Here is a 27898-nt window from a genome sequence, read left to right as displayed (position 1 = left end):
TAAATTTGGACTGCTTTAAAATATAACTCATATATTACATGTAAGGGATAATTAAAACAAATCATTGGATTCTATTTTGAAATGATCATTTAAACACATTTTATAGTCTTCTTTTACATGAAAAGTCTCGCTACCCAACATGTTTGGGATCCACATATCAAAATATATATATATATAAAAAAATGTGATATATGGATTATATAAATAAGAATATTTTCCGTTTTATGTTTAAAGTAGCCACAATTAACCATGTGATCCACAACATGTTAGCAGAGGAAGACTTCAAAAAGGATTTGATAGTGCATCCACCATCAAAACACATAAAATTTCAGCTTATTTTATAAATAAGGGTAACAGGATGGACATGCTATGCTTCAACACACTAATGAACCATTCTGAAAAATGGGGGGAAAAAAGGCAAAAGAATGATATAAACTTTTTGTTCTTGTAGTTGATGTTCTTAGAGATATGTGTGCTGAACAAAGCAGAGCTTTTCCATATGCATTGTGCTGTGCTGCAGGTTCAGGTAAAGCATAAATACTGTACTGTTATTCCTCCTTTAGCCCCCCAAAAATATTATTGTTATGATTTAAATACAATGGTATGCTTAGGGTTACTGAGTCTGTACAATGATAGAAGTCTCTACAATTTTCTTTTTCATTTTATTCATGCCAATAACCAAATAAAGCAGCCATTCTTAATTACTTGTAAAAAAGGTTTAAAACTACATATATAAAATTTTCCTTTCCTGAACTCCTCAGTTTTCTTTCTTACATTATAATACTTGGATGTTTCCATGCATATAAATAGGAACAGCATGTTTTAAAAAGCGACATTTTTAATAACAAAATACACTTTTGCCCCAGTCAGAAATATTTACAGCAGTATATACAAATGTGTTATAAACTTCTCCTCAGCCTTCACACGAAGGACTTGAACTCCATTAACCCTTCAATAATTTGCATTACTAACCAGTGCGCAGTCCATTTTCAACACTAAATTATTCAGCCTTTACTTTTTCCTCATAAATAAATATAAACTTTTGGATTTACATCAAATATTACCCTGAATATACAATTCATATAGACATTCAATATGATATGCACTGAAGAGTGAAGTTAAATAAGAAAACTGCTGTGTGTGCACTGCTGGCGGGGCAGGCGATAAGTAAAAGCAGTTTATAAAAGCTTTGCATTTCTCGTGAGTTTAACAGTTTAAAGGACAGCAGTCGGAGATTCACAATGTCCTAAAGACGTGATAAATCCCATACGGTTCTGATCTGAAGTCTGAAGGTTAACAGAAACATCAACATTAGTGAAACCAACCATGCAGCAGATATAAAAAATAAAATGGTAAAATTTTTCACCTTCGAGTTGGATTGCTCCTTCACTTCTTTCTATCCAGTGAAAACTGGTAAGAATCCAGTAGTATAGACAGACTTGTACATCTCAAGCTGAGGTTGCTCATTTGTGTAACTACACCAGGTGCAATAACAGTCACAAAGAGTAAAAGCTACAATAAAAAGAAAAATCAAAAACCTGATTTAAATGTTTCTGATCCTCACTCTATTTTGTTGTTTCCTTAAAACAAAAGTGCTTCCAGTGTGGCTGCTATTTTCAGATCACTGAATGTAAATCACATTCAGACTGCTTTCTTTATAGGAAAAGGATGAAGCAAGGCCCCGAGAGAGAAGTCTTGTGTTTTGTTTGGTGGCACAAAAAAAGCATTCAATGTGCTGTGTGGTGACTCCACATAGTCCTTACCTTAGCACAGCCTTTGGGCTTGGACTCGTGAGACACAGATCAAATTATCAGTGTTAATCATGGACATGAAGTCACGTCAGTTCGTCAGTGTAGCTGATATTTGCTCAAGTTTAGGATTCACAGTGAAATTACAGTTTTGTGAGTCGAGTAGTGAGAACTGATCTTTCATTGAAGGATCTAAAAACAGGAGCCATGATGGAAAGTGGTGAACACGTTAACAAGCAGAGGACCTTAAAGAGACCCTGCCAAATTTAAATCACGTATGGTTTTCATTATTTTTTCTTTAAATGATTCAAATCAAGGAAATCTGTGATCGCACCTAGTATTACTGCCTTATGGATAAAACACTTATAATTGCAGGTGTAGTCCCCACCTCTTTTTTTCCCCCACCAGAGAGGAAACAACATATTCACAGTTAGCTTAATCGGTTGAAATTCAGTTGTCACGTCAACAATATTTCATGGAAGAAAGTTAAAAAAAGTAATCAAAGCTGGGTTATCTAGGGCCAAATTACTCTACAGTATAAAGCTGAAATCTGTGTGGAAAAGATGACACGTATGATGTGTAGAAAAACACCAGAGTAGAAAGGGACTATTCACTCTGTATATTTAGAGCAGACTCAGTGAAGAGTTTCAGCACAAACCCAAAGCACTGCACACAGCTGTGTGCCTACAATGTAACAACTATGTGAAAAAACGGTAGAATTTAAAGTTCACTGGAGAATAAGTGAGGAAGAGAGATGGCACCAATGTTAAAGAGAGACTGTTCCTATCAGACAGGAAAGCATGGAAAACAAAGAAGACACATCCAGGGAGGAGGGTAAGCAGCATGTGATGGTTATAGTTGAATAATTTAAACTTGCCACTTTGGTGACATAGTCTTAAAAACAAATAACTCTAAAGGCTGTGTGCCTGTGATCGATGCGCTACTTAGACAAATAGGACTACACCTCTGATTATAATGTAAGGGGAAATCTATGTGAGAATAACAGGGCGATTGACGTTTGGAGGACAGAATAGTCTTTCTTTGTATTTGGCTCGGTATTGAAACTTAAAAAACAACAACAACAACAACAATAAAAAACAAAACAAGAAAAACCTGTTAACCCTGGTGGCAGAGAGATGCAGACCGTTCAGATTGCTCAGCAGTCTATTCTGTGCTATATACAGATGTACTGCTTTGATAGTCGGGTCATTGGGAACTGCGGGTCACCATTGCTGTGAGCTACATTCCCATTGTGCGCGCTGAATTTGGGGTTTTTAAGGCTGTAGCGGCGCATCTTGGTGTTCTTGTAGTAGATTGAGTAGATGAAGATGAAGATGGTGGAGATAGCTACCACAGTGACAGCCACAAATCCAGCGATGAGAGGGAGGTAGTCCTCTGCAATATAGACAGTGAAACGGGAAACAATGCGAGGGTGTTCATTTCCTATGTGCAACAATACAAATGTAAACTTTTTACTCTATAATTTAAGGGGGTCAAGAAACAAACATGTAAAGTTAAAAAGTGCAAATAAAAATAAAGATTGATAGCTTCTACTTTTAAAAATGACCCAGTATTGAGGTGGGAAGATCAATTGCAAAGTAGTAGTACCCCTTAAGTTTCTAATGCGTTCTACGTGACAGGCTATAGGTTATATTTGTAGAGAAATTTGCGCAATGTATTTTTATGATTAGGAATTCCTTTAAAAATGCAACATGGTGGTGCAGAGATTGTTGCTTCACAGCAAGAAAGTCCTGAGTTTGACTCTACCATCTCCACACACTCCTTTCTTTGTGGAGTTGAGATGTTTTCTCTGTGTTTGCTTGGGTTCTCTCGAGGTACTCCAGCTTCCCCCCACAGCCCAGAAACACTAACTGCAAAAACATGCAGTTAGTGTGGTTAGGTTAATTGGTAATTCTAAATTGTCCATTTTATGATTTATGTTTCCTTAAAATTGGCAGCTGTCCACAGGTGTGAGTGTGGGTATGAATGGTTGTCTGTCTCCCTGTGTTAGCCCTGTGACAAACTGGTGATCTGTCCAGGTTCTTCGAAGCCTCCTGCACTATGTGAGGTGGGAAATTACTATTTTCTGAAACTGAACAAAAACTAACATACATAGAGTCACTGAGCACTTTATTAGGAACTCCAAACTTATTGTGGTTAGATCCTGTATTTGATCATAGCCTCAAATTTTCATGGCGGATCTCTCCAACATATTTAAAAGATAAGAGAGATAAGATAAGATTATTAGTCCCACATGTGGGAAATTTGTTGTGTCACATCAAAACGTGGACAGTGCAAAGTTATAGCAGCAAATTGAAATTTTTTAAATTCCTGCAGATATTTTAGCTACACATTTACCACTCTATCACCTCCCAAAGCTGTTGTTTTTGGAGCATGAAGGGACCCTCATAGTCATCAACTATACTTAAATATACAGTCATGGTAAAAAGAAAGCTGTAGGGTTTTACATATCATATCACCTTGACTTTACAAGGTCTTAAAACGAATTAAACCCGAGATGAACACCAGCATCATTATTTATTCAACAAAAACCAAGTACTTGTGATGATTCAGTAGCTTGGACAACCACTTTTAGCAGCAATAAGTTAAATAATTGTTTGCAAGTGATTTGGGAGGAATTCTCGCCCACTCTTCTTTCTGATGAAGAAATCTGAGAACTTAAAGAGAGTGTATTTTCTTTTTACCATGAATAAGACAGTCATATTCCATGGGTTTAAAAAAGAAACAGTGCATGGCTTTAAGAATTGTCCCTAGCTTCTCTAGTCTGCATGTTGAAGGATTCATGGACAAGATACTGAACCTGTGTTAACCCAGATGCTTTCATTGTTGTTATGATCCTTGGTCTTGAACCCAAAATTGTGAGTTATTTGCACTTATTATTTGGTGTTAGTTTTTTTGTATATTATTTTGTGGTATGTCATAGTTCATTAGTTCATAGTATGTTAGGGTCTTGTCTGTATGTTAGTCAGTGACTTCCTTTTTTATTTTATTAACTGTTTGTCTTCAGTATCTTGTTTTTATTTTTTACTTCTGTCTGGTTGGCCTTGATTATCTTCACCTATTTCTTATTACCTAGTTGTTTCAATAGCCCTCATGAACCCTCTGTGGTTCTCATCTAAAGAGTTGTCTTTTTATTTGTCCTTTGCTGAATTGTACTGTGTTTTGTGTGATTGTGCTCATTGTTTATCTGTTGTTTCATCCATATTCCATTTGGATCTGTTACACTCCAAAATATGACAGACATATGAATGTGTGTGTGATTGGGTGACTTGTATTAAAGTTCTCAAATAGAGCAATACATAAGTACCATTTACATGGGAAATGCCACATTGGCCATGTCCATCTTTTATATACAGTCTAGGACAGCCTTATATTTATGCTTTTGCAGAATTTAAGCTTTATGTTTCTGCAGAAACATGTAGTACAGAAATATATTACCTTTTAGAATCACTTTAACCTCATATGATGCAGAGCCAACATCATTGCTGGCAGTGCAGTTGTAGATGCCAGGCCCATACACAGTGAGGTTTCCTTTAGACACATTCACATGAGACTCTGGGTTGTAGCCCCACTTGATCTTTGGGGTTGGGTTACCATCTGCTTCACAAACAAGCTCCTCAGGGTAGCCTCTGAACACGGGGATTTCTTTTGGAAGCTTTGTGGTATTAATTTCGGGCTTATCTGTTGTGACAAAGAGGTAAATACAGTAATGTCAAGACAATGAATACTCAAACAATACCATAAAAAAAAAAAACCCAATGTGTTACAATTTGAATAGCATATTTTCAAACCCATCTGTACACCTCTGAGATGAATCCAATTGAGAATATAAGAATGAATAGCATGAAAAAATTTAGAAATTGGGTATTCAGAGCAAAGAATCCCAAAGTGGAACTTTTTGTTCAAATTGTGTACTTTTAAATATCTTTACCTCTTTATTTGAATATTTCACGACATTTAATATAAACACTTAAAAAACAGTATATGCTCAACATAACAAAAGGAATGGTAGATTCCTCTTAATTGGGAAAAGTGAATATGAAAATGGGATCTTACAGAGGACAGTGATCTTAAGAGTGCTGGATGTTGTATTTTCAGGGGTGTTCGATCCCGTTTCTAACAGAGCCTGACATCTGAACTCCGCTCTGCTGTCGTTCCTTTGCAGAGTGACATTAATCGTGGCAGAAACATTTACCGGGGATCTGACATCACTGAATTTGCAGGTTTTGTTGTTTTCAAGCTGACAATCAGTTTTTTTCAGTATGTCTGACAGAAAATAAGACAAGAAAAAGACAAAAGCTGACATTTTCACCTGATTGCATATGAGTCTGAGACATAACAGAAAGGAAGCATGACTTGCAGTACTGTGAAAAAGTCTCAAGCAACACCTTATTTCTTTATATTTTGCCTGACTTTCTTGTAATATTTTAAAATGATCTCGAACAATAGTTCCCCACACTTTCTGGAGGTCTTTCCAAGGTTTTTCTTTGGATATTGGCTATTTTCTTCACTTATTCAGTCCACTCCTACCTAACCATTTTCAGAGGAATTTTTTCTTTGCTTGCTAAATGTCTTAATACTTAACTCAAGTAATGAACCAGTGTTGTGTCTATACATAACAGAAAATGTTACAAGAATCAAGCATCCTGTTGCAAACACAAATTTTGTTGTATTTTTATTTCATAAAAATGCCAAAGATAACACAGTTTTACAGGCATAAAATTGAATTGTTGCATCAATCAAGTAATTCCCAGGGAACCACTATCTTGAGACTTTGGTGTGCTGAGTGTCTTTAAAGAAATGCAAGGAAACACTGGACCAGTGGAGGACAACATGCAAAAAAGCTGCCAAATTATAGCAACTGAACTGAAAATCAGTGGCAACAGGTCTTATGGATTGATGAATCAAAATGAGAAATTTTGGGTTCAAATTTTCATCTATATGCATGGAGAAGGTCAGGAGAGACATACAGTAAGTGTTTGCATTTCAGCCAGTGGTGTTTGGAATCTTGTCAAAATTGATGGAATTATGAACACAGAAAAGTACCATCAGATTTTCATCCACCATGCAATACCATCTGCAAATTGCCTGAGAGGCAGCTGCTTCATTTTTCAGTATGACAATGATCCCAAACACACTGCCAACACAATAAAAGCATACCTGGATAGAAAAACAAACAATGAAACAGGCCTCCCCAGAACCCGAACCTCAACATTATCAAAGCAGTGTGGGATCTTGACAAAGAACAGAACAAAAGGCTACTAATATTAAAAAAAGAGCTTTGAATGTCTTTCAAGAAGCCTGGAGATGCCCTAAACTGAAGACCTTTTGGGAGGAGATTAAACAAATGGTGATGGATGTGCTGGAAGTAACACTGGACTTCTCCTTTAGTACCATGTATCTTGGGAATATCCCTGAGGATATAAATAACAGAGACTCATATTTACTGAAAATAATTATGGTTGCATGCAAAAAGGCAATTACTAAGTGTTGGTTACAGACAAGCCCCCCCACACGGAAGCTGGTCATAGACATTATTAACACAATTCATCATATGGAACTGATTACCCTCTCACTGCGGCTACAGAAGGAGAAAGGAGAGGGACTTTGGGAACGATGGGATCGTTATACGTCAAGAGACTAGAGACTGATACCTCTGTGATGCAGAGGGACCGCTACAAATTTGTTTGAATGGAACATGCACCTGTGTAATATGTAATATGTGTAAGTAAAACAAGCCGTTGTGTATTTTGGAATATGTGAACATATGTGAATGTGTTGGTTTCCCTTGCCCTCTTTAGTTCTGTATGTAAAATAAGATGAAAATCAATAAAGAGAAAGTGTTAAAAAAAAAAAAAAAAAAAAAAAAAGAAGCCTGGAGATCTATTTCTCAAGACTATTTAAAGAAACTACAAGCCAAGAAGGTTTGGGTTGTATTGAAGAATTAAAGAGGTCCTAACAAATATGGATATAATAATTAAACTTGGAATTGTATAAACTCAGTTTTTTGCCTTATTTCTTGCATTTTCACATTCGTCTGTACCCATTTCTCACTTCCCCAGCATAATACAGACAAAGAAACCTGGTGTAAGCTATAACATTTACAAAAAAAGTTCTTCACCTTGATTTTTGTACCACAAAACAGTGGTTTTTTGTTCCGGTGCAATGTTGACAATGTCACACCGCAGCTGGATCTCTTTGCCCTCTTCCATGGGGGTAAAGTTATCCACGTGATCGATGGAAACACTGACTGGTTTTTCTACAGTACAGAGTTGTTGGGAGAGGAAATCACAGTAACAGAAAGAAACCACAGTAACACAAGTTGACATTCAAGTTTGAAGGTGGTAAAAGTGTAAAGAGTGCATTTCGATGATTTATTGCATTTTCGTAGTTTTGGAAATATTGCAGTGCAAACTAGCGTTACCACCCAGTCATCATTGGTGTTAACAAACCAAGTCATATTATCAGATTCTACGCCCTCCCAGTATATTCTCTAGACATTTGTGGAGATGGTGGATGTTGAGCTGCATGTTGCACCCTGCTTCTGTATTCAGTCACCATTGGGTTTGGAGTTATTTCAAGTGGACATTCTTGCTTAGCACATGCAGAAAGATGAGTGGTAGTGAGAAATGTTATTTCAGTCCAAGTCAACATTCCTCCATTATATATAATAATGCAAGATTTCCACATCCAGCGCTGTAGTGAAATAGCAATGAAAGGAAAGCTCTTTAAGCTGTTCCTGTGTAGGCAACAGGAAAGAACTCAGGAAGGATACACCCCTCCCACAGGGAAGTCTGCACTTGCTGCCCACCATTCTTTGAGGTGGACTATACCAACAACACATATCAGTTAAATGCGTCACATTCAACTCAGTTTATTTCCACGTATTATAAAGTACAATGTTATCACACCTGAGACATATATCTTTTAACCATGCATCTACTATAAACAGATCGTTGGGGGGGAATGTAAATATACAGAAGATCCTTATAACCCCAACAATAAAAGTCACTAATTTTCCCACTTTTGTCATTTTTTTTCTCCCATTTAATCGTTTAGGAATAGGCTTCCTGTACATGCCTCTCTTGAAAACTAGACTCAGTGAAACTTTTTCCTGGATAAATAAAGGATTTAACTAAAAACTTCATTCACACTTTCCAGGCATTCCCAACTTTTTAAACACTCCCTTTTTGCTATAAGCAAACTCCAAAGCACGCAGGGATGGAACCCTTAGCCTCTGTTATTTCCATGTCAACAGCAAAGAAAACATGAGCTCTCAAGTGTTTCTTACTTACTGGTTTCTGCCCCGTTAGAAAGCGATAACAGCTCTACTGTCAAAAGGGCTGAAAGAAGACGAAGAAAGCTTAAATAATCCATTAGAGTAAACTCTCTGAGTCTCTTATTCCAACAGCTGTCGCTCCTTTTCCTTGGCTTTCCTTTTTCTTACAGTGAGCTGGAGTGTATATCGCTTCAGCTCAGCTGCTAAGTAAACCAGCGGCGACTTGTTGACTTTTTTAGGAGAAAGCTAAGCTAAGCTACAGCTGACAGCAGCACGCCGCTCCCAGCTCCCAGCAGTTACCGGGGAGGAAACTGTCCCTCCCCCAACAGTGGGCACAGAGAGTGCACTCACTACCCCTGACTAAGAAAACACTGCAGCAGTGCTAATAAATCACAGTTTAAAGTGACAAAGACAATGCAGTCAGTTAAAATGTAAAGTAGCAACATTTAGTGTAAAGACAAGAAAAGGTTCATTTAAAGTGTTGCATTAAGTGACACAAGTGGCTCTTTGATGCAGAGAGTCAGTAAACATAAATGCAGAGGAAAAAAGTAGATCTTTGAAGTGGATTAGATAAAAGTAGATGGATTCGTGTTGGGTAGCTTGTATAGAGTAATGTAATCTTTTTAGTCACAGTCATACCAGACTCACTGGTCAGTATATTAGGTACACCTTGTTTAGTACTGGATAGGACTCCCTTTTCGATTCAGAACTTAGTATTTCATCACCAAAAGTTGATTCTGTTCCTCTGGACGTAGCGTTTTGTGGGAGAAACGTTTCGTCACTCATCCAAGTGACTTCTTCAGTCTCAGCTGACTGCAGGTTTCCCCAAATCTTATAAACAGTACATTTGCATTATGCAAATGTACTGTTTATAAGTGTAGCGGTACTGTTCCCATAAGGCTGTGTGTGGGGAGAGCTTCCGGGTTACGAGTAAAGTTGGATTTGGGAAAACCTGCAGTCAGCTGAGACTGAAGAAGTCACTTGGATGAGTGACGAAACGTTTCTCCCACAAAACGCTACGTCCAGATGAACAGAATCAACCTTTGGAGATTTATTTTCCTGGATGATTGAGAATTCATCAAGACGTTAGTATTTCATTACATTATTATCATTTAAATAAAACATGCTGATGTTGGTATTTAGCCATCAATTTTCTTTTGATTTTAGTTTTCTTTCTTTTTTCTTTAGTTTTCAACAGCCATTCTTAATTATTTGTAAAGAGTTTTAAAACCCCATTTACTGTTTTCCTTTGTTGGAACTTTCCACCTTCATTTCCTAGCCTTCTCCCATCACCCTCAACTGGTTGCAGCAGATGGCTGCACCTCCCTGAGCCTGGTTCTGCTGGAGGTTACTTCCGATTAAAAGGGAGTTTTTTCTCCACACTGTCGCCAAGTGCTTGCTTGAAAGAGGTATTATTGTATTATTGTAGGGTCTTTACTTTACAGTATAAAGCACCTTGCAGCGACTGCTGTAATGATTTTGTGAAATATAAATAAAACTGAATTGAACTGAAACCATCAGTTTTCTTCAATATGCCATACTCGCTGTACATGCATATAAATAGCAACAACATGTTTAAAAAGTGATCATTTTAATAAGAAAATACTTATTTTTTCCTCAGTCACAAATATTTACAACAGTATATACAAATGTGTTATAAAGGTCTCCTCACCCTTCACAAAAAGGCTTTGAACTCCATTAACCCTTCAATAATTTGCAATGCCATCATATCGCCATGCAGTCCATTTTCATAATACATTAAATAGTCTTTACTTTTTCTTAAAAAAAAAAAATATATATATATATATATGCATTTACATACAGCTCATATAGACACTGGGGTAGCAGTGCCTGTGGTCACTCATCTGTGGAACAGGACAATTTGTCCCATAATGAGAGACCTTTTACATTTTGGCATAAAAAGAGCCAGGCACAGAAAAGGCTACATATGTAGAAAGGAATGCAGAGTGACTTATAGGAAGTTATGACTGAAACAACAGTTGGCTCAATACATGGTATACACTATACACTTAATGTCTGAAGTACTGTAATGCTTGTAGGTCCTCACCTGTTAAATTTCACATGGAGATTGGTACATTGTTAGAGCATCTCTGCACATTTTGATTATATAACACAGTCACATTAACAGCTACATTTTGACTGACATTTTTATATGATATGTATGACTGTGATAAAGGGAAGTTAAAAAATGAAATTGCTGCATGTGTCTGTGTGTGTGTGCACTGCTGAACTCTGCAGAGATGTTTTTAAAAAACAATTATGTACCAAATCTCCCTGTGAAATGCAACTGGTGACAAGACGGTACAATTGATATATATTTTGAATTTCAGCTTGAAGCATACTGATTTGAAACCTTAAGAAGGAAAAAAAAACATGAAAAAAACAAAAAATAAAAACATCAAATATCTTTGTGCTCATTAAATTAGGAAAGGTTCCACTTTCAAGTCAGAAGCAAACTTATCACTTCTTCACATATTTCTATCCAGTGAAAACTGGCAAGAATCCAGTAGTAGATACACACTTGTGTAAATATGGTAGGTGCAATCATAAAGTTACAAAAAAAACCCTTGATTAAAATTTGACTGAGCCTCATTTACGAGTTGAAAGAATAAACTGTTGAAATGTTGTGGGTTGTTTGGTAAATAAAGATTGAATTAGTGATACACAAAAACAGTATTCAGTGTGCTCACATAGCTCTAATGACCAGTGATAATCGTTAGTTTGTGAGTGAAGCTGATGAGTGCTCAAGTTTAGGATTCACAGTGAAATTACAGTTTTGTGAGTGGAGTGGTGAGAACAAAACTTTCATGGAAGGAAGAGGGGAACATGGAGAGACCCTGTCAAATTTAAATCAAGTATGGTTGATGCTATTTTTTTCTTTAAATGATTAGACTCATGGAACTGTGGTTGCACCTAGAATTACTCTCTTAAGGATGAAACACTATTATAATCAGAGGTGTAGTCCAGAGTCATGCCCAACATTTTGTTTCTCCAAGACAGGAAATAAAACATCCACTTAGCTTAATCATTCAAAATATAGCTGTCACTTTAAGAGTATTAGTTAAAAGACAACAAAGTAATTGGTCAACAATGTCATCTTGACATCTAGGGCCAGATTTAGTAACGACCTGTGCCATCGCAAAACCTTCTTTTGAGGTCAGAAAGGCTCTGCTAAAGTTTACCGAAGAGCACCAGAGCAAATTAACGTGATGATGGGTTCACTAAAATGTGCTCATGGGAAAGAAAGCTTTGGGTGATCTAACCGTGCCCTAAATTACATACATTACAATAATTACATTCATTTCAATAATTACACGCCAAGAGCAAATTAGGGCTTCAGAAACTAGCAGTCAGATATGTTCATAACCCTGAGATTAAATGTGTGAAAAGTGGTGCAAAATTCACCACAGATTACATGAGGGAGGAGTTTGAGAGAGAGCGGGCAACTATCAAACAGACAGCATGGTAAATTAAAAAAGGAAAGAGCTGTAAGCAGCATGTAAGAACTGATGAAGGGGATTAGAGAGATGAGTTTTATGTTACTAAGGTCAGGCTGGCATTGATCACTATTGCTCAGTTGTAGTTGAATAATGTAAATTTGCTTCTGCAGCGAAAAAGCTGTATGATGCACTATGTTACTTAGACAAATAGGACTACACCTTTGATTATGATGTATTGGAAAATCGATATGCAGTAAAAGGTTGCGTGATATTTGAATGAATAGATCTTTGTCGAAGTGGTAATCATACTTTAAAAACACTGTTAACTGCAGCCAATTCAGATTGCTCAGCAGTCTGTTCTTTACTACGCAGAGATGTACTGCGTTGATAGTCTGGTCATAGGGAACTGCAGGTCGCCGTTGCTGTGAGCTACATTCCCATTGTGCTCGCTAAATTTGGGGTTTTTAAAGTTGTAGTGGCGCATTTTGGTGTTCTTGTAGTAGACTGAGTAGATTAAGAGGAAGACAATGGTGATGGCTACAACTGCAAGAGCCACAAATCCAGCGATGAGAGGTAGGTAGTCCTCTGCAATGAAGACAGTCAAACAGGAAACACTTCAGTGTGCAACAATAGAAATGTAAAAGTTTTACTCTATATGTAACTCTACTATTTAAAGAGGTCAGCAAATACACATACAAAATTAAAAGCTAAAGTATAAGTAAAGATGTGCAGTAGTAGTAGTAATACCGGTGAAGTTTGAAAGCATTTTAGGTGAGAAGTTATAGATCATATTCACCCAGAAATTGCGGGACTGGAAATAAAAAAATAAAATATCAATAAGATTTAATGCTTTAGAATTCCTTAAATGTCCATTCAAACTAATGTTTTCAGCAACAGAAACAGAAGGAAAAGTGTAACAAGTGTATTATGGTTATTGTTATGGTTATTATGTTACTATGATGGTGTTAGAAACATCACATGCACAAATCATTACCCACTCCCTAATGTCACCAGCAGCAGTGAACCAGTGCATACTGCAGAATCCATAGACTGTATTTATACTGTATTCAAAGAGAGCATTTCTTTTTACCATGACTGTAAGACAGACATAACCCCATTAGTTTAAAGGTGAAGCTGGTGCATATATACCTTCGACATTGTAGATTTTATAATCTCAGTTAGTAGTTTCAAGTTTTATTTAATACAGTTTTATTTATAGGGGGGATATTTTGCGAATTATGCTTACATAGGACATAGCTCTTGTGACTGATAAGTCACTGCCATATGAGTGTGCAGTTTCCTCTGTTTTAGAGTCAGATCTGCCTCTATTTTGGAAACAGCCAAAATAGAGGCAGATGTTCAGTGAATGACTTCAAGATGTGACTTCAAAAAAACAGGACATTTAAGAGGATGGATGGCTGTGAATCAGGAAGTACTACTAATCAGAAACAGTGCCAAGTCCCTCCAGTCTGCATGTTGACGGATTTAATAAAAAGCATTGTTGTCATGACAATAATGGACCTAGAGCTTTGAGGGTTTTGAGGAGTCACCTGGAGGCCTCTTCCTGTTAAAAGGGAGTTTTTCCTTCCCACTGTGACCAAAGTGCTTGCTCACATGGGGTTGTATGATTGTTGTTTTTTTTCTCTGTATGTATTATTGTAGGGTCTACCTTACAATACAAAGTGCCTTAAGGCGACTGTTGTTGTGATTTAGCGCTGTATAAATAAATTTGAACTGAATTGAATTGAAACTCAAGTTCTGTTTTTTTCCAAGTTTATTGCTTATATTTGATTTTTATATTCCTTAGTATTTATTTCAGCTCCTTTTCATTTCTATTAGTATTCTGCCTAGGGTTTATTTTGTAAATTTTGTTGTGGTATTTTCATAGCCTTCTCCCCTTCTGTGTTATATTTAAGAATGTTAGGTTCTTTAGTCACAGATAAGAACCTAGAAATGGAACTCACTCAATTTTTACTTTCCCTACCTAGTTCACCATTTTTCTTGTTACCTAATTGTTTCCACTGCCCTCGTGAATCCTCTGTAATCCTCATGTACAGAGCCGTGACTTTTTAATAAAACATCTAGGGCAGTCTTATATTTTTATTGTCTTGGCTAACAGCAGTGGAACCCTCTGATTGTTTAGCTTTAAGTTCATCCAGAAACACATACATGTAAAAATGTACAGAAAAGGTGCGTAAGGTGAAAAATCTGTGTGTTAAAAGTGTGTTACCTTTTAAAATCACTTCAACCACATGTGATGCAGAACCAACGTCATTGCTGGCAGTGCAGTTGTAGATGCCCGGCTCAGACACAGTGAGTTTTCCTTTAGACACATTCACGTGGGACTCTGGGTTGTAGTGCCACTGGATCTTTGGGGTTGGGTAACCTTCTGCTTCACAAACAAGCTCTTCAGTGTAGCCTCTGAACACGGGGATTTCTTTTGGAAGCTTTGTGGTATTAATTTCGGGCTTATCTGTTGTGACACAAAGGTAAACAGAATAATGTCAAATTCAAGCAATACCATCCAAAATAAACAAATATGCTGATTAAAAATTGAAATAGCATATTTTCAAACTCATCCGTACACCAATGTTAAGAATAGTAAATGTAAATAGAAAGAGTGAATAGCACAAATATCTGCAACAAGGTTTAAGCAGGGTGTCTCTGTTTTGTAATTACATTATCTTTACCTTCATATTGTTATAGATAACGATGGATTTAGTCTTTTAATTACATGCTGTAATCTATATGCACTAGCAAGATTATTGTTTGACTTTAAAGATGTGCTATGCCTGGAGCAGTTGACTATATAAGGAAATCTTTCATAAACTGATATGACAGTGACACAATAGAAAGAAAAATTGTAGAAATCTGATGTTCAGAGCAAAGAGTCAAATGGTGTACTTTTAAATATCTTTACCTCTGTGTCTGAACATTTCACTACCTTTAACATAAACACTTAAGAGAGTAACAGTATATGTTCAACATAACAAAAGGAATGGTAGCTTTCCCTAATAGGGAAAAGTGAATATGAAATGGGATCTTACAGAGGACAGTGATCTTAAGGGTGCTGGATGTTGTAGTCGGAAGAGGATTTAATCTCAGGTTTAGCCGAGCCTCACATCTAAACTCCACTTCGCTGTCTTTCCTTTGCAGATTGACATTAATCGTGGCTGAAACATTTACCGGGGATCTGACATCACTGAGTTTGCAGGTTCTGTTGTTTTCAAGCTGACAGCCAGTTTCTTTCAGTATGTCTGACAGAAAATAAGAAAATAAAAAGACAAAAGCTGACATTTCCACTTGTTTATGTATGAACGGGAGACACAACAGAAGTTAAGCATAACTTACAGTACTGTGAGAATATATATAAATATATAATACATATATATATAATATAAATATATATATACATATATATAAATATATATATACACAATAACAGCAGCTGTACAAGTATTAAGTATTACTTAATGAAGTGAAACAAGGGGGAAAGGCTCAGGCATGACAAATTACATGAGAACTGGACTGAAAATCAGAGGCAAGATGTCTTATAGATTGATGAATTCAAATTGGATCCTTTTGATTTAAATCATCATTATTATATATGGTAGAGGTGGAGGTAGCGTAATTTTCTCTTTCTATGATCAATCTTTCTTTTGCATCCAGTGGCGTTGCCCACTGCTGGACACTAGAAAGACAAGCACTGTATTGTGTTGTATTGCAAGTCTCTCACACTACGTCTATAATATTTACAGAAAAGCTCCTCACCTTGATTTTTGTACCACAACACAGTGACGTTTTGTGCTGGAGCGACGTTGACAATGTCACACCGCAGCTGGAACTCTTTGCCCTCTTCCACAGAGCTCAAGCGATGCACGTGGTAAATGGAAACACTGTCTGGTTTTTCTACAGTGGAGAGTTGTTGGGAGAGGAAAGAGCAGAGTAACACAATTTAAGATTCAAATTTGAAGGCAGCAAAAGTATGAAAATTGTTGTGAACAGAGGTGGAAAGTAACAAAGCACAAATAATTCTCAGGTATCTGTACTTTGCTTGAGTATTCAATACTGAGCATTTTTCTGACAACTGTCTATACTTTCCATTCCTTATGTTTTCAAAACAGCCTTGTTACATTTGGTTTAACACATTCAAGTTGAGATATTATTTCACATCACTTTGTGATTCTAAACATTAAATCAATTTGATCCTAAACTGTAATACACAAAAGGCATACTAATAGTGGATAAAGTGGGCAGGTGTTTTGCTGAATCTCTCTTTAACCCCTGACTGTGCTCATTTTCCTGTTTATGTGTGGAGGCAAAGTTATCCTCTACAATGTAGGAAACAGAAGATAGAGCTCTTTAAATAAAATCATTCTTTTTCTATACTCATTACTGAGTCGTGCCGAGAACAATCATTAGAATAAAATTTAGACTGAAATAACTGAAGACTAAAAATATTCTATTCCCATATACTACAATTTTATTACATTAATATAGCACAAGGTAGAAAAATCCTTAAAAATACTACTCAATACGTTCTTACTTTGAGTACATTCTGAGTCTGTACCTTTTCCCATTTACTTTAGTAAAGAAGTTTAAAACAGTGCTTTTACCAGAGTATTTTTTAACACAAGGATGTGTAGTTCTACTCAAGTACAGAATGTCTGTATTTTTGCCAGCTCGGGTTGAGAATACTTACTGTAAAGAGTAAAGTTCAATGATTTATTGCATTTTCCTATTCCTTGAAATGTTGCAGTGCAAACTGGCGTCATCCCCCAGTCTTCATTGGTGTTAGCAAACCAAGTCATATTATCAGCTTCTACACCCTCCCAGTACATTCTCTCGACATTTGTGGAGGTGGCGGATGTTGAGCTGCACGTTGCACCCTGCGCTCTGCTTCTGTACTCAAGCACCATTGGATTTGGAGTTATTTCAAGTGGGCATTCTTGCTCAGCACCTGCAGAAGGAAGGGTGGGAGTGAGAAATGTTATTTCAGTCCAAACCTACATTCCTTCATTACAATAATGCAAGATTTCCACATCCAGCACTGTAGTGAAATAGCAATGAAAGGAAAGATCTTTAAGCTGTTTCTTTGGAGGCAAAGAAACAGCTTAAACAGCTCCCTAGCTCAAAGAATTATTTGGGGTGGACTGCACCTGCAACACATATCAGTTAAATGTGTCACATTTTCTTAGCCAAATTACTCATAATATAAGGTAAAATGTGATCTGAACTGAGGTATATATATTTTTATCAGCAAGTCAATCAGCAGTTTTTAAAAATACTCGAAAACTGAACCAATAACCATGCTTCATTTAAAGTCACTTACATCACCCTTCTTCCCCATTTGGTTTGAACAACACATCAGTAGTGGTAATGGTGAGAAGCTGTAAATCGATACTTCTCGATTGAGACTCAAAAGCCAAAAAGCGTGAGGATCAGCTGGTTTTTATTAATGCTCTCATATTACACACAATCCATGATACTTTATCACTCTTTCCAGAACATTATCTACTAAGCAGGCTATAATTGGTAGCTCGATTATGTTGCATACTGCGTACTGCAGTTCACCTACCTATAACTGTCACTCTGATTGTTCTGGAAATTCTTCCCTTGTTGTTCCATGCATGGCACGTGTAGGAACCCATGTTGTATGCAGTAGCGCTGTGAATCTCCAAACGGGATACTCCATCTTCATTTTCCTCCATCACATTGTCAGTCTGGTAATAATTCCAGGTATACGTTGGTCGTGGGTTTCCACTGGAGGAGCACTTCAGCTCCACAGTGGAACCAATGTGGACTTCAAGGTCTTCAAGCTCAAATATCTCTGATGGTTGATCTAAAGACAACAATTTTATTTAAGACAAAAAGGAGTAAAATATACGTATGTAATCACTCTCGCTTGACGTGTGTCTGAAAGACTTACAGTGAACAATAATTTCCACAGTGGTGCTAACGTTTGACTGATTGTTTGAAGCTGTGATCAAGTAATGTCCTGCATCATGTCTCGTCAACGTCTTTGGAAGTTCCACCACCTCATCATCTCTGTACCAGACCGTGACAGGTTCAGGAAAGCCCTCAACAGTACAGGTGAGATTGTGAGGAGTACGTTCCTCTGCCATGTAAATGCTTGGGCAGTTCAACTCTGGTCCGTCTGAAAAGGAAAGGACAAAGGAAAAGGACAAACACTCAGTGTGGTCCTCCCTGGGTTTGGGACCCTTGGTTTTGAGTTTTTTGTTATTCTTCCCTTGTATTTACAATTCTTGTTTATCTTCTGCTATATATAGGCTCTTCATGGTTTATATTTCAGTCTTGCTGTTTGAGTCTTCTATTCTTAACTTTGTTACTCTCAGCTTGTCCTTTAGTTAGTTCCCTTGTTGTTTCCATTCATGTCATCTTTCTGCTTTGTCTTTTTTTTTTTTGCCTTCCTGCACTGTCCTGTCCTACTCCCTTTCCCTTTTGTCATGTTAACCCTCTTCACCTTCTTGTATTACATTGTATATTGTCTGAGTCTCTCCTTGTTCTTTGTTGCTTTGACCCTTCATAGTTGTTTGTCTTCCAGCTCTGTAATGCCCTGAGAATATTTATTTCCCAATTATTTATGGCTTTTGGATTGTCTGGCATGGTTTCCTTGTTTATCCTGAACTTTGGTCTTTCTGTGTTTTCTCTGGTCTAGTCAGCATTAAAAGTCTTGCTTCGAGTCAAGGTCCTGCCTCCTGCATTTATGTCCACAATATCCTCCCACACAGCTGAGTATGACACTGAGTTTTTGTCCTTCAAAGGAATTTATCTGCTGGAAGACAGAGATACTGCTCCAGTCGCAGTTTGGCCTGACTGACACTAACCAGAACTAAGAGAAACATTTTAAGAGATCATTCTTGAATATTCACCTGTGTTTCATCCCAGCATGTGAACAGATAAAGTGACAGTCCGGAGACTTTCACCTGATTAACTACCCAAGCTTCCTTTGAAATACAATGCTCTTGTTTCCCAAGACTCTGTTAATTAAAACCTTTAAACCTGCTGACTGTGTTCTAAGTTTGAGTCATTTGATTAAAACAGTGACAGCTACTCTCGGTTAGGACTTGAGCACTTCTTCCACTTTGTGCATCCAGCAATTTCTGCTATTTTTAAATGTATAATGTTCAAATGTAGTATTACTTTTGTTAGTTTGTCATAAAAGTGGATGTGACACTCACATAACACATGAACCTGGATGTTCTTTTGGACAAAGAGCGAGCCCTCAGCTTCAAGTGTGTACATCCCTGCATTTTCCCTTCTCATCGGAGTGGTTGAGTTGAAGGGTTCTCCATCTTTCAGCCATTTAACCCAGGGGGTGGGATTTCCTTCTATGTTGCAATTCTCCTCCAAAGATTCATTTTCCATTAGCTTAATAAGATTGGAACACTGTACATCTGGTCCAACTGAAAAGAAGCAAAAGCACCAACCATTTGTTACAATGTAATGTTTTATTCTTCTTTTAGACATATACCATCTTGCCAGGTAAACATAATAGTCACAAATACTATCTGAGACAGAATTGTATTTTATGTGAATATACAAACAAATAAGTTCAAACTTACAGCGAACTGTAATAGTAAGCTCCTGTGACGATACATTCAAATGTGGTCCTACTGGGCTCAGGTCCATCTGTGCCTCACATCTGAACCTGGCACCGCTGTCGTTTCGAGTTGGTGTAAACGGGAAGGTAGATAAGAGTTTCACTGGTTGTTTAGTATTTTTTAAGTTATTTGGTTCAATGATTTCTAAGACATTTGGTTTAATGATTCTGTCTCCTTTGTACCACTTTACAGTAAGATTTTGGACTGGTGCTATTTTGGGGATCTCACAAGTAATGTTATATTTCTTCCCTTCTACCATCATACCATTGGAGTCAGCGGTGGAGTTGATTTTGATTTTTTCTGGAAATGCTGAGAAAAAGAAAGGATTTATTAGATACCAGAGTTATTAGAGTTATCATAATATAATTGTGATAATATACGCACAACAACCAGGACTTACTGTAAACAACGATGTTCAGATTTTTCTGGCACTGCTGATTAGTGTTAATAAAGCAAAGAGCAGAGATGTCCCATTGTGTTAAATTCTCCACCTTCCAGGGCAAATGGTTGACCTTTGTATTCCCTGTCCCTCCAACTGGAGCCTCCCAACCCATTCCATCATGGTTCACTGTTGTGGTACAGTTGACTGAAACTGGGTCTCCATACCGCACCACAACACTGGAGGGGCTCAACTCAATGGGACATGAGGCACCTACACCTGCAGCATAGAAATATTATATATATTTAGATGCTTCACATTGTTTTTGTTTTGTAGTAAAAATAAAATGTAGGATCGACAAATCAAACCAAATATACTAGTCAAAAAGGAAATGCAAGTTTGTGTTTTAAACATATTTTATAGACCAACACTACTACATATGTATATACAAGCAGGCTAATATGTGTAATAGGATGTGTCTGGATATGCTTCTGATCTAGAAAGTCCTGCACTCCTCTGGGTATGTGTCGGGTCAGGCATTAATTCTACAACACAATTCTAGCTACTGCAAGAACAGCGCATGTACTGGTCATCTCAGCACCTCTGTGCGGTCAGATTTTTGACAAGATCAACCAGGTTAGAGATGATGCTCTCATAGACACGTAAGGCTCCAGCAAACCATTGCCAACAGCCTAGCCGCAGTCCATCACAGTTAGTCACAGCGTAGTTTCACTGATAGCAATGTTGCGCATGCAGAACAGTGAAGAGGACTTCAGTAGTGTTTTTAGGAAGAGTTTTAGGCCAATCAGATGCTTTCCAGGTGGTACTGCAAGATGGTACTTTTCTGCATTTGTAATTCAATCACTTTTGACAAAGTTACCAACACCAAAGACTGAAACGTAGTCCTATACCATGACAAAGCCTCCACCATACTGTTGTACCTTTCAGATGCCCTCTTCAATACGTATGACTATTTGCACTTCATAACACCTGTTGGCACTGTTTCAGTCCATTTCTTGTGTAATTTGGCACACCTCAGTCTTTTCTATCCATTTCCCCTCCTGAAGAATGGCTTGTTGACAGCCAGCCTTCCACTGAGACAATTTCTGATGAGTCTTTAGGAAACACTAGAAAGGTCAACTGAAGCCAAATGCATCGCTCAGGCCACACTGGACACTGTGCAGATATATAGCAAGTTTTCAGCTATTAGCTCTTTGGGAATCGCCTTGTTGATGCAAATAAACAAAGCTAACAAGTCAACTTATAATTCATCTGTTTAATTGACATTGCTTTAAAATGAAGGCTGAATGGGTTTTTTGTTTGTTAAACTGCTGTTTCCTCCTCTCCTCTCTCCTTGTTCCTTCTCCTGTCCTCTGCCCAAATCTCTTGTGCGAGAGACTAAGTGAACTATGCATGGAGACTCATCAAGGATGCACAAATTAAGAAATCAGAAAAGGAAGTGTATGGACTGTGTTTAAAAAAGCATATTAAATGTCTCACTAAACAACAAAATACAATAAAAAAGGCAGATGAAGTCAAACAAGCAAAATAGCAATTTAGGGGGGGGGGGGGGGGGGGGGATCTACCACCTCCTCCTCCTGTGTGTTTCTTTGCTTTGCTCACTAATACCTGTATTTGAGTTTCTTCCCTCCACAGTTTGCTTGCTTGCTCACCATGGATAAAACAAATCATTAAACAGCACATTTTTCCTGGAAGCTGACTTCATTTGCCTGTGTACATTCCCATGGTGAGTCATTCTTTTGACAATGAGTTTGATAATCTCCCCCCTTTTTTTAGTCAGTGCACTAACTGAACAAAAAACATGTCAGTGAATAATCTCACCAGATAAGACTTTTCTTTTATCAAGCCCTTGTTTTGATGTATTTTCCTGTTAAGCAGAAAGGAGCTTTTAAAGGATTTGTCTTTCACCGTACCCCCCACATTGTTATTCAGGAGGACTCGTGTAGAAACAAGATTATCATAATGAGTGTTGTTGGTTTTTTTTGTTTGGTTTTTTTTTTTTTTTTTTTTTTTTTTTTTTACACACAGCCACACTTCCCTAAATAACAATGAAAGCAAGATGTTGATGGTGCCATACAGTCCATGACCTCACAGTGAACAATGAACCCTTAAGAGGGCAACACCTTTAAAGGGGAAATGAAGTTGTTGTACAAATCAAACCTTTTAATAGAAAGAAATTATTGATTAATTTGAAGCCTTATTGCGGTATTCCTCCATGTTCTCCCAATTCCCAAAAAAAGACATATTTTTTAAAAAAAATATATACTTAATGGAAAGTGAAAGGAAAGAAAAACACACAGCTGCCTATACATTTAACTACATCAATCCAATAAACTGCTAATGAACATTCAGAGTCACTGCCAGTGCCAGCAAGTTGAAATTGCTGTTGCATAAATAGCCTTAACTCACATCTAAGAAGACTGGATTGCACATAATAAGTGTTCATTTGAGGGGAAAAGATTTGGTTCAGATTTCACCTCTTTGTTTTCTCCCTGGGTACTTTTACACATTCTTTCACAAAATCTGGGAAACTATCCACCATTTGTTTTTCATTTCTTTTATTTTCTCTCTCTCTTTTACACACGGCAATCTATCGCACCCTTCTGGTTAAATTAAGTCCTGCACCTGGAGCATGTCACAGTTTTAGCTGCTGTTGTTTTACTAATCACGCCAATGACCACACCATTCTCTTTCTCTAACACGAATATGGCTTCACATTTATGCTTGATCCGTATAGACCTCGTGAAAAATGAAAAATAAAATAATAAATAAACAACAAAAATAAATAAAAACAAGTCTTGGCCACTGAGAAAAAGACATCATATGACAAAATTACACCAAATATGCATTATAAAGCTCGAAGACCATCATTTTAGCAATGAAAATGAGAGCATCTTACCTGCCGCAATGAGAAGGAGCCCCACTGACAGCTGAACAAATAATCTACTTTGACTCATTTGAGTTGCCTTACTCAACAATGACCCCTCAGTCATTTGTTACTCCTCTGCTCAGCTTCCCCTGTTGGACTGTGCAGCTCCGAGCTGTCGTGAATAAGTACAAGCAGATGAGCGGGAGAGAGAGAAATACGCCGAGATCCTATCTCTCTCTCCCGCTCTTGCTCTCTCTCTTCCCACTTTCACTGCACAGTTAGTAATTTGCATGCGGGGGGCGATATTTCTGTTATTCATGAGTCAGGCTATGTTACAGTCTGATGTTTGCACCGTTAACTATTGTAGATCTTGAGTGAGATATTTACAGACATTAATAGCTTTAAATAATCTTTTTGTCCATTTAACACAATTTGATATTTGCTGTGAAAACTTTAATTCATGATATTATATTCATAAAAACACAAAAATGGATTTAGACCGTTGACTTTTAGACAAATAATACAAAAAAAAAAAAAAAAAAATCTGTATAGGTCATTTACACTTCCTCTTTCCATAGCATAAGTCTGTAAATTTAGACATCCTGTCTTTTCTTTAGAACTGTGGGAAAACCCCCTGAAAAAGCATAAATGTGATTATTTTTGGAAAGTTTTACACTTTAAAAGAATGGAAACTGTGCAAAATAAAGGATGAATTAAAATACTGTATATGCGACTTCACTGTTGCATATACAGTAACATTTTACTACTAAAACAACCAGAAAAAAATTACCCAAACCCTCTAAATCAGCTGAAGAGTGAAGATTCTTTTGGTTGTTGGCTGTTAGCCGTCGTTATGCCCACACATACACATGCACAGACACATCTTAAGGTCACCAGCACATAGATTCACACCCACGCACCATCGGCTCTGTTGCTCTGTGTTTTCATAATTTAGACCAAATGTTTAAAGACCAAAACTGAACCATTTTTTTGTCCCTTCTGGTTGAATTTTTACACCAAATTGATTCAGAAATGAAATATGTATCATATGGTTTACGTATTGGGATTGGGATTTTTTGGTTTGTTTGCTTTTGATTCATTATCATAACATCAGAGAAAAGGAATGTGCCCATTTTGGATTGTTGATTAAGAACATGTTATGGCACAAAAGAAGCCAATATTAAAAACTGGAATTTCCTAGATTTCACTTTCAGTTAGATCTTTGTGTATGTGTGTGGTGTCTGTGTGGCACAGTCTGGAAATGTGGGATACTCCCAGATAAGCATGTGATTTTCTAGAAACTGAAAGAAAGTTGTCCAGTCACACTAAAGGAATGAATGTAGGAATCATTTCTGAGTCAGTTTAAGGTGATGAACTCTTTTGGGATGCACCCCCTGCATTAAATAACAAAAAAAGAACACTGAAGAAGAACAGTGAATCCGTGGGAGGCTTTAAAAGCAAGTAATCACATCCTCCTTGTGCTCTTGGGACCCACAGAAATGTTTAATAGAAACCAGAACAATATGTTTTTGGTTAAGGGCAAGTGAGAAAAAGCAGCTACGTGCAGCTGCTAAGTTGTCTTTTAATCCAGTGTAGGTCAAAGGTTATTTGAAAGGTCCATTAGGTTGAAGCAGAAAAGATAGAGGAGGATATCCAAGAAGGAATGCTCTGAAAGACAAACAACACACTTTAGTGAAGAAAACAAGCATTGAAATTCCAGTCATGCTGCAGAAAAAGCAAGCAAGGATTACACCCCCCTCTGTCTTCTTTTTTCTCTCTCCTGGAGGCTTATACACATATCAGACTTAAAAGGCTGCTATTAAAATTTCACTGGACTAATACTGGTCTCATTCCAGCTTGATTCTCTTGACAAATGGTGTGTGTTTCCCAGCAACAAAGTCCATTTGAAATCCAAGCTAAGTGCTGCCAAACCTAACAGAAATGTTCAAACGTTTGTGCGGTTCACTTACATTTCATGAAGCCACGCTGTGATCGCTATCAGTTTCATTTAATGAGGGTACTTCCTGTTCAAGTCTAAGAACGTGCGGGAACCACATTCATCAGCTGGCCTTGAAGGATTTCAAGGACACTGAGATTAACTGGACTCAGGCGTTTACTAGAATAAATCACAGAGCAATTAATGCCGTGACAAATGTTCGTGAGGCTGATGTGACAATGTTGGCCTTTTTACTACAGCTTGTTATAAAAAGAATGAATTTTCCAGTGACAAAAGGGAAGTGGCCGTTCAAATTTGACAAAGTCCTAAGGAAAAAGGCACTTGACTGTATCCTGCAGTTTTAATGCCAGTCCCGTACTAACACCCAGGAACTGATCATATATCTTACCACTGACAAGATGGCATTGTTCTGTTAGAGAGAAATTCCATCAGTTCTTTTGGAGACCAGATGCACTTTCTTCACCCCGTTATAAAACCGAGCAAGCAACCAGTGTCCAACGACTTCATTTGTGAAAACACAGAAACACAACAGAGACATTCACAGTGCAACAATATCTCCATTTACTTACTGAAGCTTGGCTTATTGTAACGTGATCTTGGAAGATTCATGAGTCTAACAGAGGACCCTCTGTGTCCACAGATTCCTTGTTTCTCTGCTGGCATTTTCTTCTTTGGCATTTTCTTTACTTTGTGCAAGAGACATTGCATCAGTGTCAGGGAGACTGGGGAGACAAAATTCCCTAAAATTCTTTGTTACACACATAACATCAGATATGCCCTATCCTGACTGCAGTACAGAGTAATTTTATCTTTCCTGCTGGGAAATTCATGATTAAGTCAAACAGCAGCTTACTCATCTTGTATCCAGTGTGGAAAATTCTTCCCAACTTTATCAGAATCTCAAAGCAATTTCTAATTCTTACAACTTGTATTTCAGAATTAATTTGTCACTGGAGGAAGCAGTTTGTCACTGTTTCCACTTTGGTTTTAATACGCTTGATTTCTGTGCAAACTGCACTCTTCACAAACTGCCCTACGAAAGTTAATATGCTACATGCCACAGCACTGAGAAACATCAATTCCCCTGCCAAAGATTGCATTCTTTACCTCCTGTGTGTGTACTTTTGGGAAAGATATTGTATATATTAGGCTACATGTGATTGTAAACAGACATTCTTGGAAAGACTCCCAGAATTTGCCGTATTCCAGTCATCTCATTATCCAAAACCTTTGTAGGTGAATACTGAAGTTAGTCTGCACACACCCAGCCTTAATTTGAGCAAATCCACTTTATGTTTAGAGTACCATTAACTTCAGGATGCTAACATACTGATTAACAACTGCAATGTTAACTTATGCAGTGTCTTAAATTGCATACTTCCACACTTACCATTTTCATTCTCTCCGTTCTGGCCTCCCGTCCACTAAGGAAACGCTCTCGAAAACGCATACATTTGAAAACGCTGCTTTTGCGTGGCAGTGTGGACAGCGAAAACGGAGGCTTTCTACAACGATGACGCATGTTAGTCATATGATGCAGTCATGTGACCAATTAACCTAAGATAGTGGAGGGCATTACACAGCAGTTGTTTTGTTTGCTCTCAATTTTGACATCCCTATTAAAGATTAATATCAGTTTGTACATGCTTCAAATAGCTTTTCTTCAAATTCTTTAACTCTCAATCGCTTTTGCAACTTGCAGCAACAACTCCACCTCATTGTTAGTCCATTTCAAAAACTTGGTGCTTTTCCTAAACATTTTGCCGACATTCAAAAAGAGCCGGTGTTGTGCCAAAAAGTGATTGTCTGCCAAAAAGTGATTTCCGGTATTTGCCAAAAACTGATTGCTCGTATTTAAACTGCTATAAGTAACTTGTTGGGCTATAATATGTGAAACATATGTTAAATGCATCCCTCATGGATGACATAAAGTCATATTGAGCCACAAACAATATTCGTGTAACAAGGTAGAAGCCGCAATCAGTTTTTGGCAGTGACTTTTATATAACCTTTATTTATGCAGTTAAAAAAAAATCTCATTAACATTAAAAATGTATTTTGTAAGAGTAAGTTGGCAAATATGACAATAGTTCTGTAAAAATATTTTAAACGAGGATAAAGGACCAGATAATGTAAGTACAATAACACAGAGCTGTAAAGATACTTGAAAAAACAGATAATTTTTTAATTCTATATATAACCCCTTTGTAAACGCTGTTCATCGAAGTCTATTTACCAACATACATAAAGATATTACACATAAAAAAATACACGGAAACATTGGAAATCGGTTTTTGGCAGGCAATCACTTTTTGGCACAACACCCTAAAAGTAAATAAGCGGCAGACAGAAATGAGGCAGGTCGAATCGTCTTGCGTTTCACGCATGCGCAGTAATGGAACGTAAGTGTTTTCGGTGCACAACTCTGTGAAAATGACTGAAAACGCTAGTGTGGATGCGGAGCGTTTTTAGACTATTCATGCTAGTGTGGACGTAGTCTCTCAGAGGGGTACAGAGGGCTCGCTCAAATGGCGTCGA

General features: G+C 37.4%; 1 protein-coding gene across 6 annotated transcripts; it reads right to left on the bottom strand.

Moving 5' to 3' along the window:
- Positions 1 to 820: 820 nt before the first annotated feature.
- LOC102777191 (vascular cell adhesion protein 1-like) lies at positions 821 to 26867 on the bottom strand. 6 transcript variants are annotated; one of them, XM_087839896.1, is made up of 14 exons: positions 25930 to 26068; positions 20535 to 20792; positions 20096 to 20443; positions 19712 to 19936; positions 18439 to 18666; positions 18088 to 18351; positions 17212 to 17469; positions 16281 to 16418; positions 15557 to 15766; positions 14740 to 14982; positions 7891 to 8028; positions 5826 to 6035; positions 5208 to 5450; positions 821 to 3143 (listed from the first exon to the last, which is right to left on the bottom strand). In XM_087839896.1, exons 1-14 carry the CDS (start codon positions 26066 to 26068, stop codon positions 2923 to 2925), a joined length of 3123 nt encoding a protein of 1040 aa, XP_087696022.1. In that variant the 3' UTR covers positions 821 to 2922. The 6 variants fall into 6 exon arrangements, with proteins under 6 accessions (XP_087696022.1, XP_087696021.1, XP_087696019.1 ...); XM_087839895.1 differs by lacking the exon at positions 25930 to 26068 and adding an exon at positions 23434 to 23934; XM_087839893.1 differs by lacking the exons at positions 821 to 3143; positions 5208 to 5450; positions 5826 to 6035; positions 7891 to 8028 and adding exons at positions 10642 to 13094; positions 26751 to 26867 and having other exon boundaries at positions 20535 to 20786; positions 25930 to 26046.
- Positions 26868 to 27898: the final 1031 nt, after the last annotated feature.

Source organism: Neolamprologus brichardi, chromosome 4, assembly GCF_056152115.1.
Source record: "Neolamprologus brichardi isolate AB-2024 chromosome 4, ASM5615211v1, whole genome shotgun sequence".
Lineage (NCBI taxonomy): Eukaryota > Metazoa > Chordata > Actinopteri > Cichliformes > Cichlidae > Neolamprologus > Neolamprologus brichardi.
Note: the sequence above shows the minus strand (reverse complement) of the source record. Positions and strands in the feature narration are given on the sequence as shown.

Coding starts and splice junctions, on each gene's coding strand:
- LOC102777191 (XM_087839896.1), bottom strand. CDS start 26,068: ATGCAATGTCTCTTGCACAAAGTAAAGAAAATGCCAAAGAAGAAAATG. Junction 17,470..18,087: donor AATCAGAGTGACAGTTATAG/GTAGGTGAACTG, acceptor TTCCTTCTGCAG/GTGCTGAGCAAGAATGCCCA. Junction 14,983..15,556: donor CCTTAAGATCACTGTCCTCT/GTAAGATCCCAT, acceptor GTGTCACAACAG/ATAAGCCCGAAATTAATACC.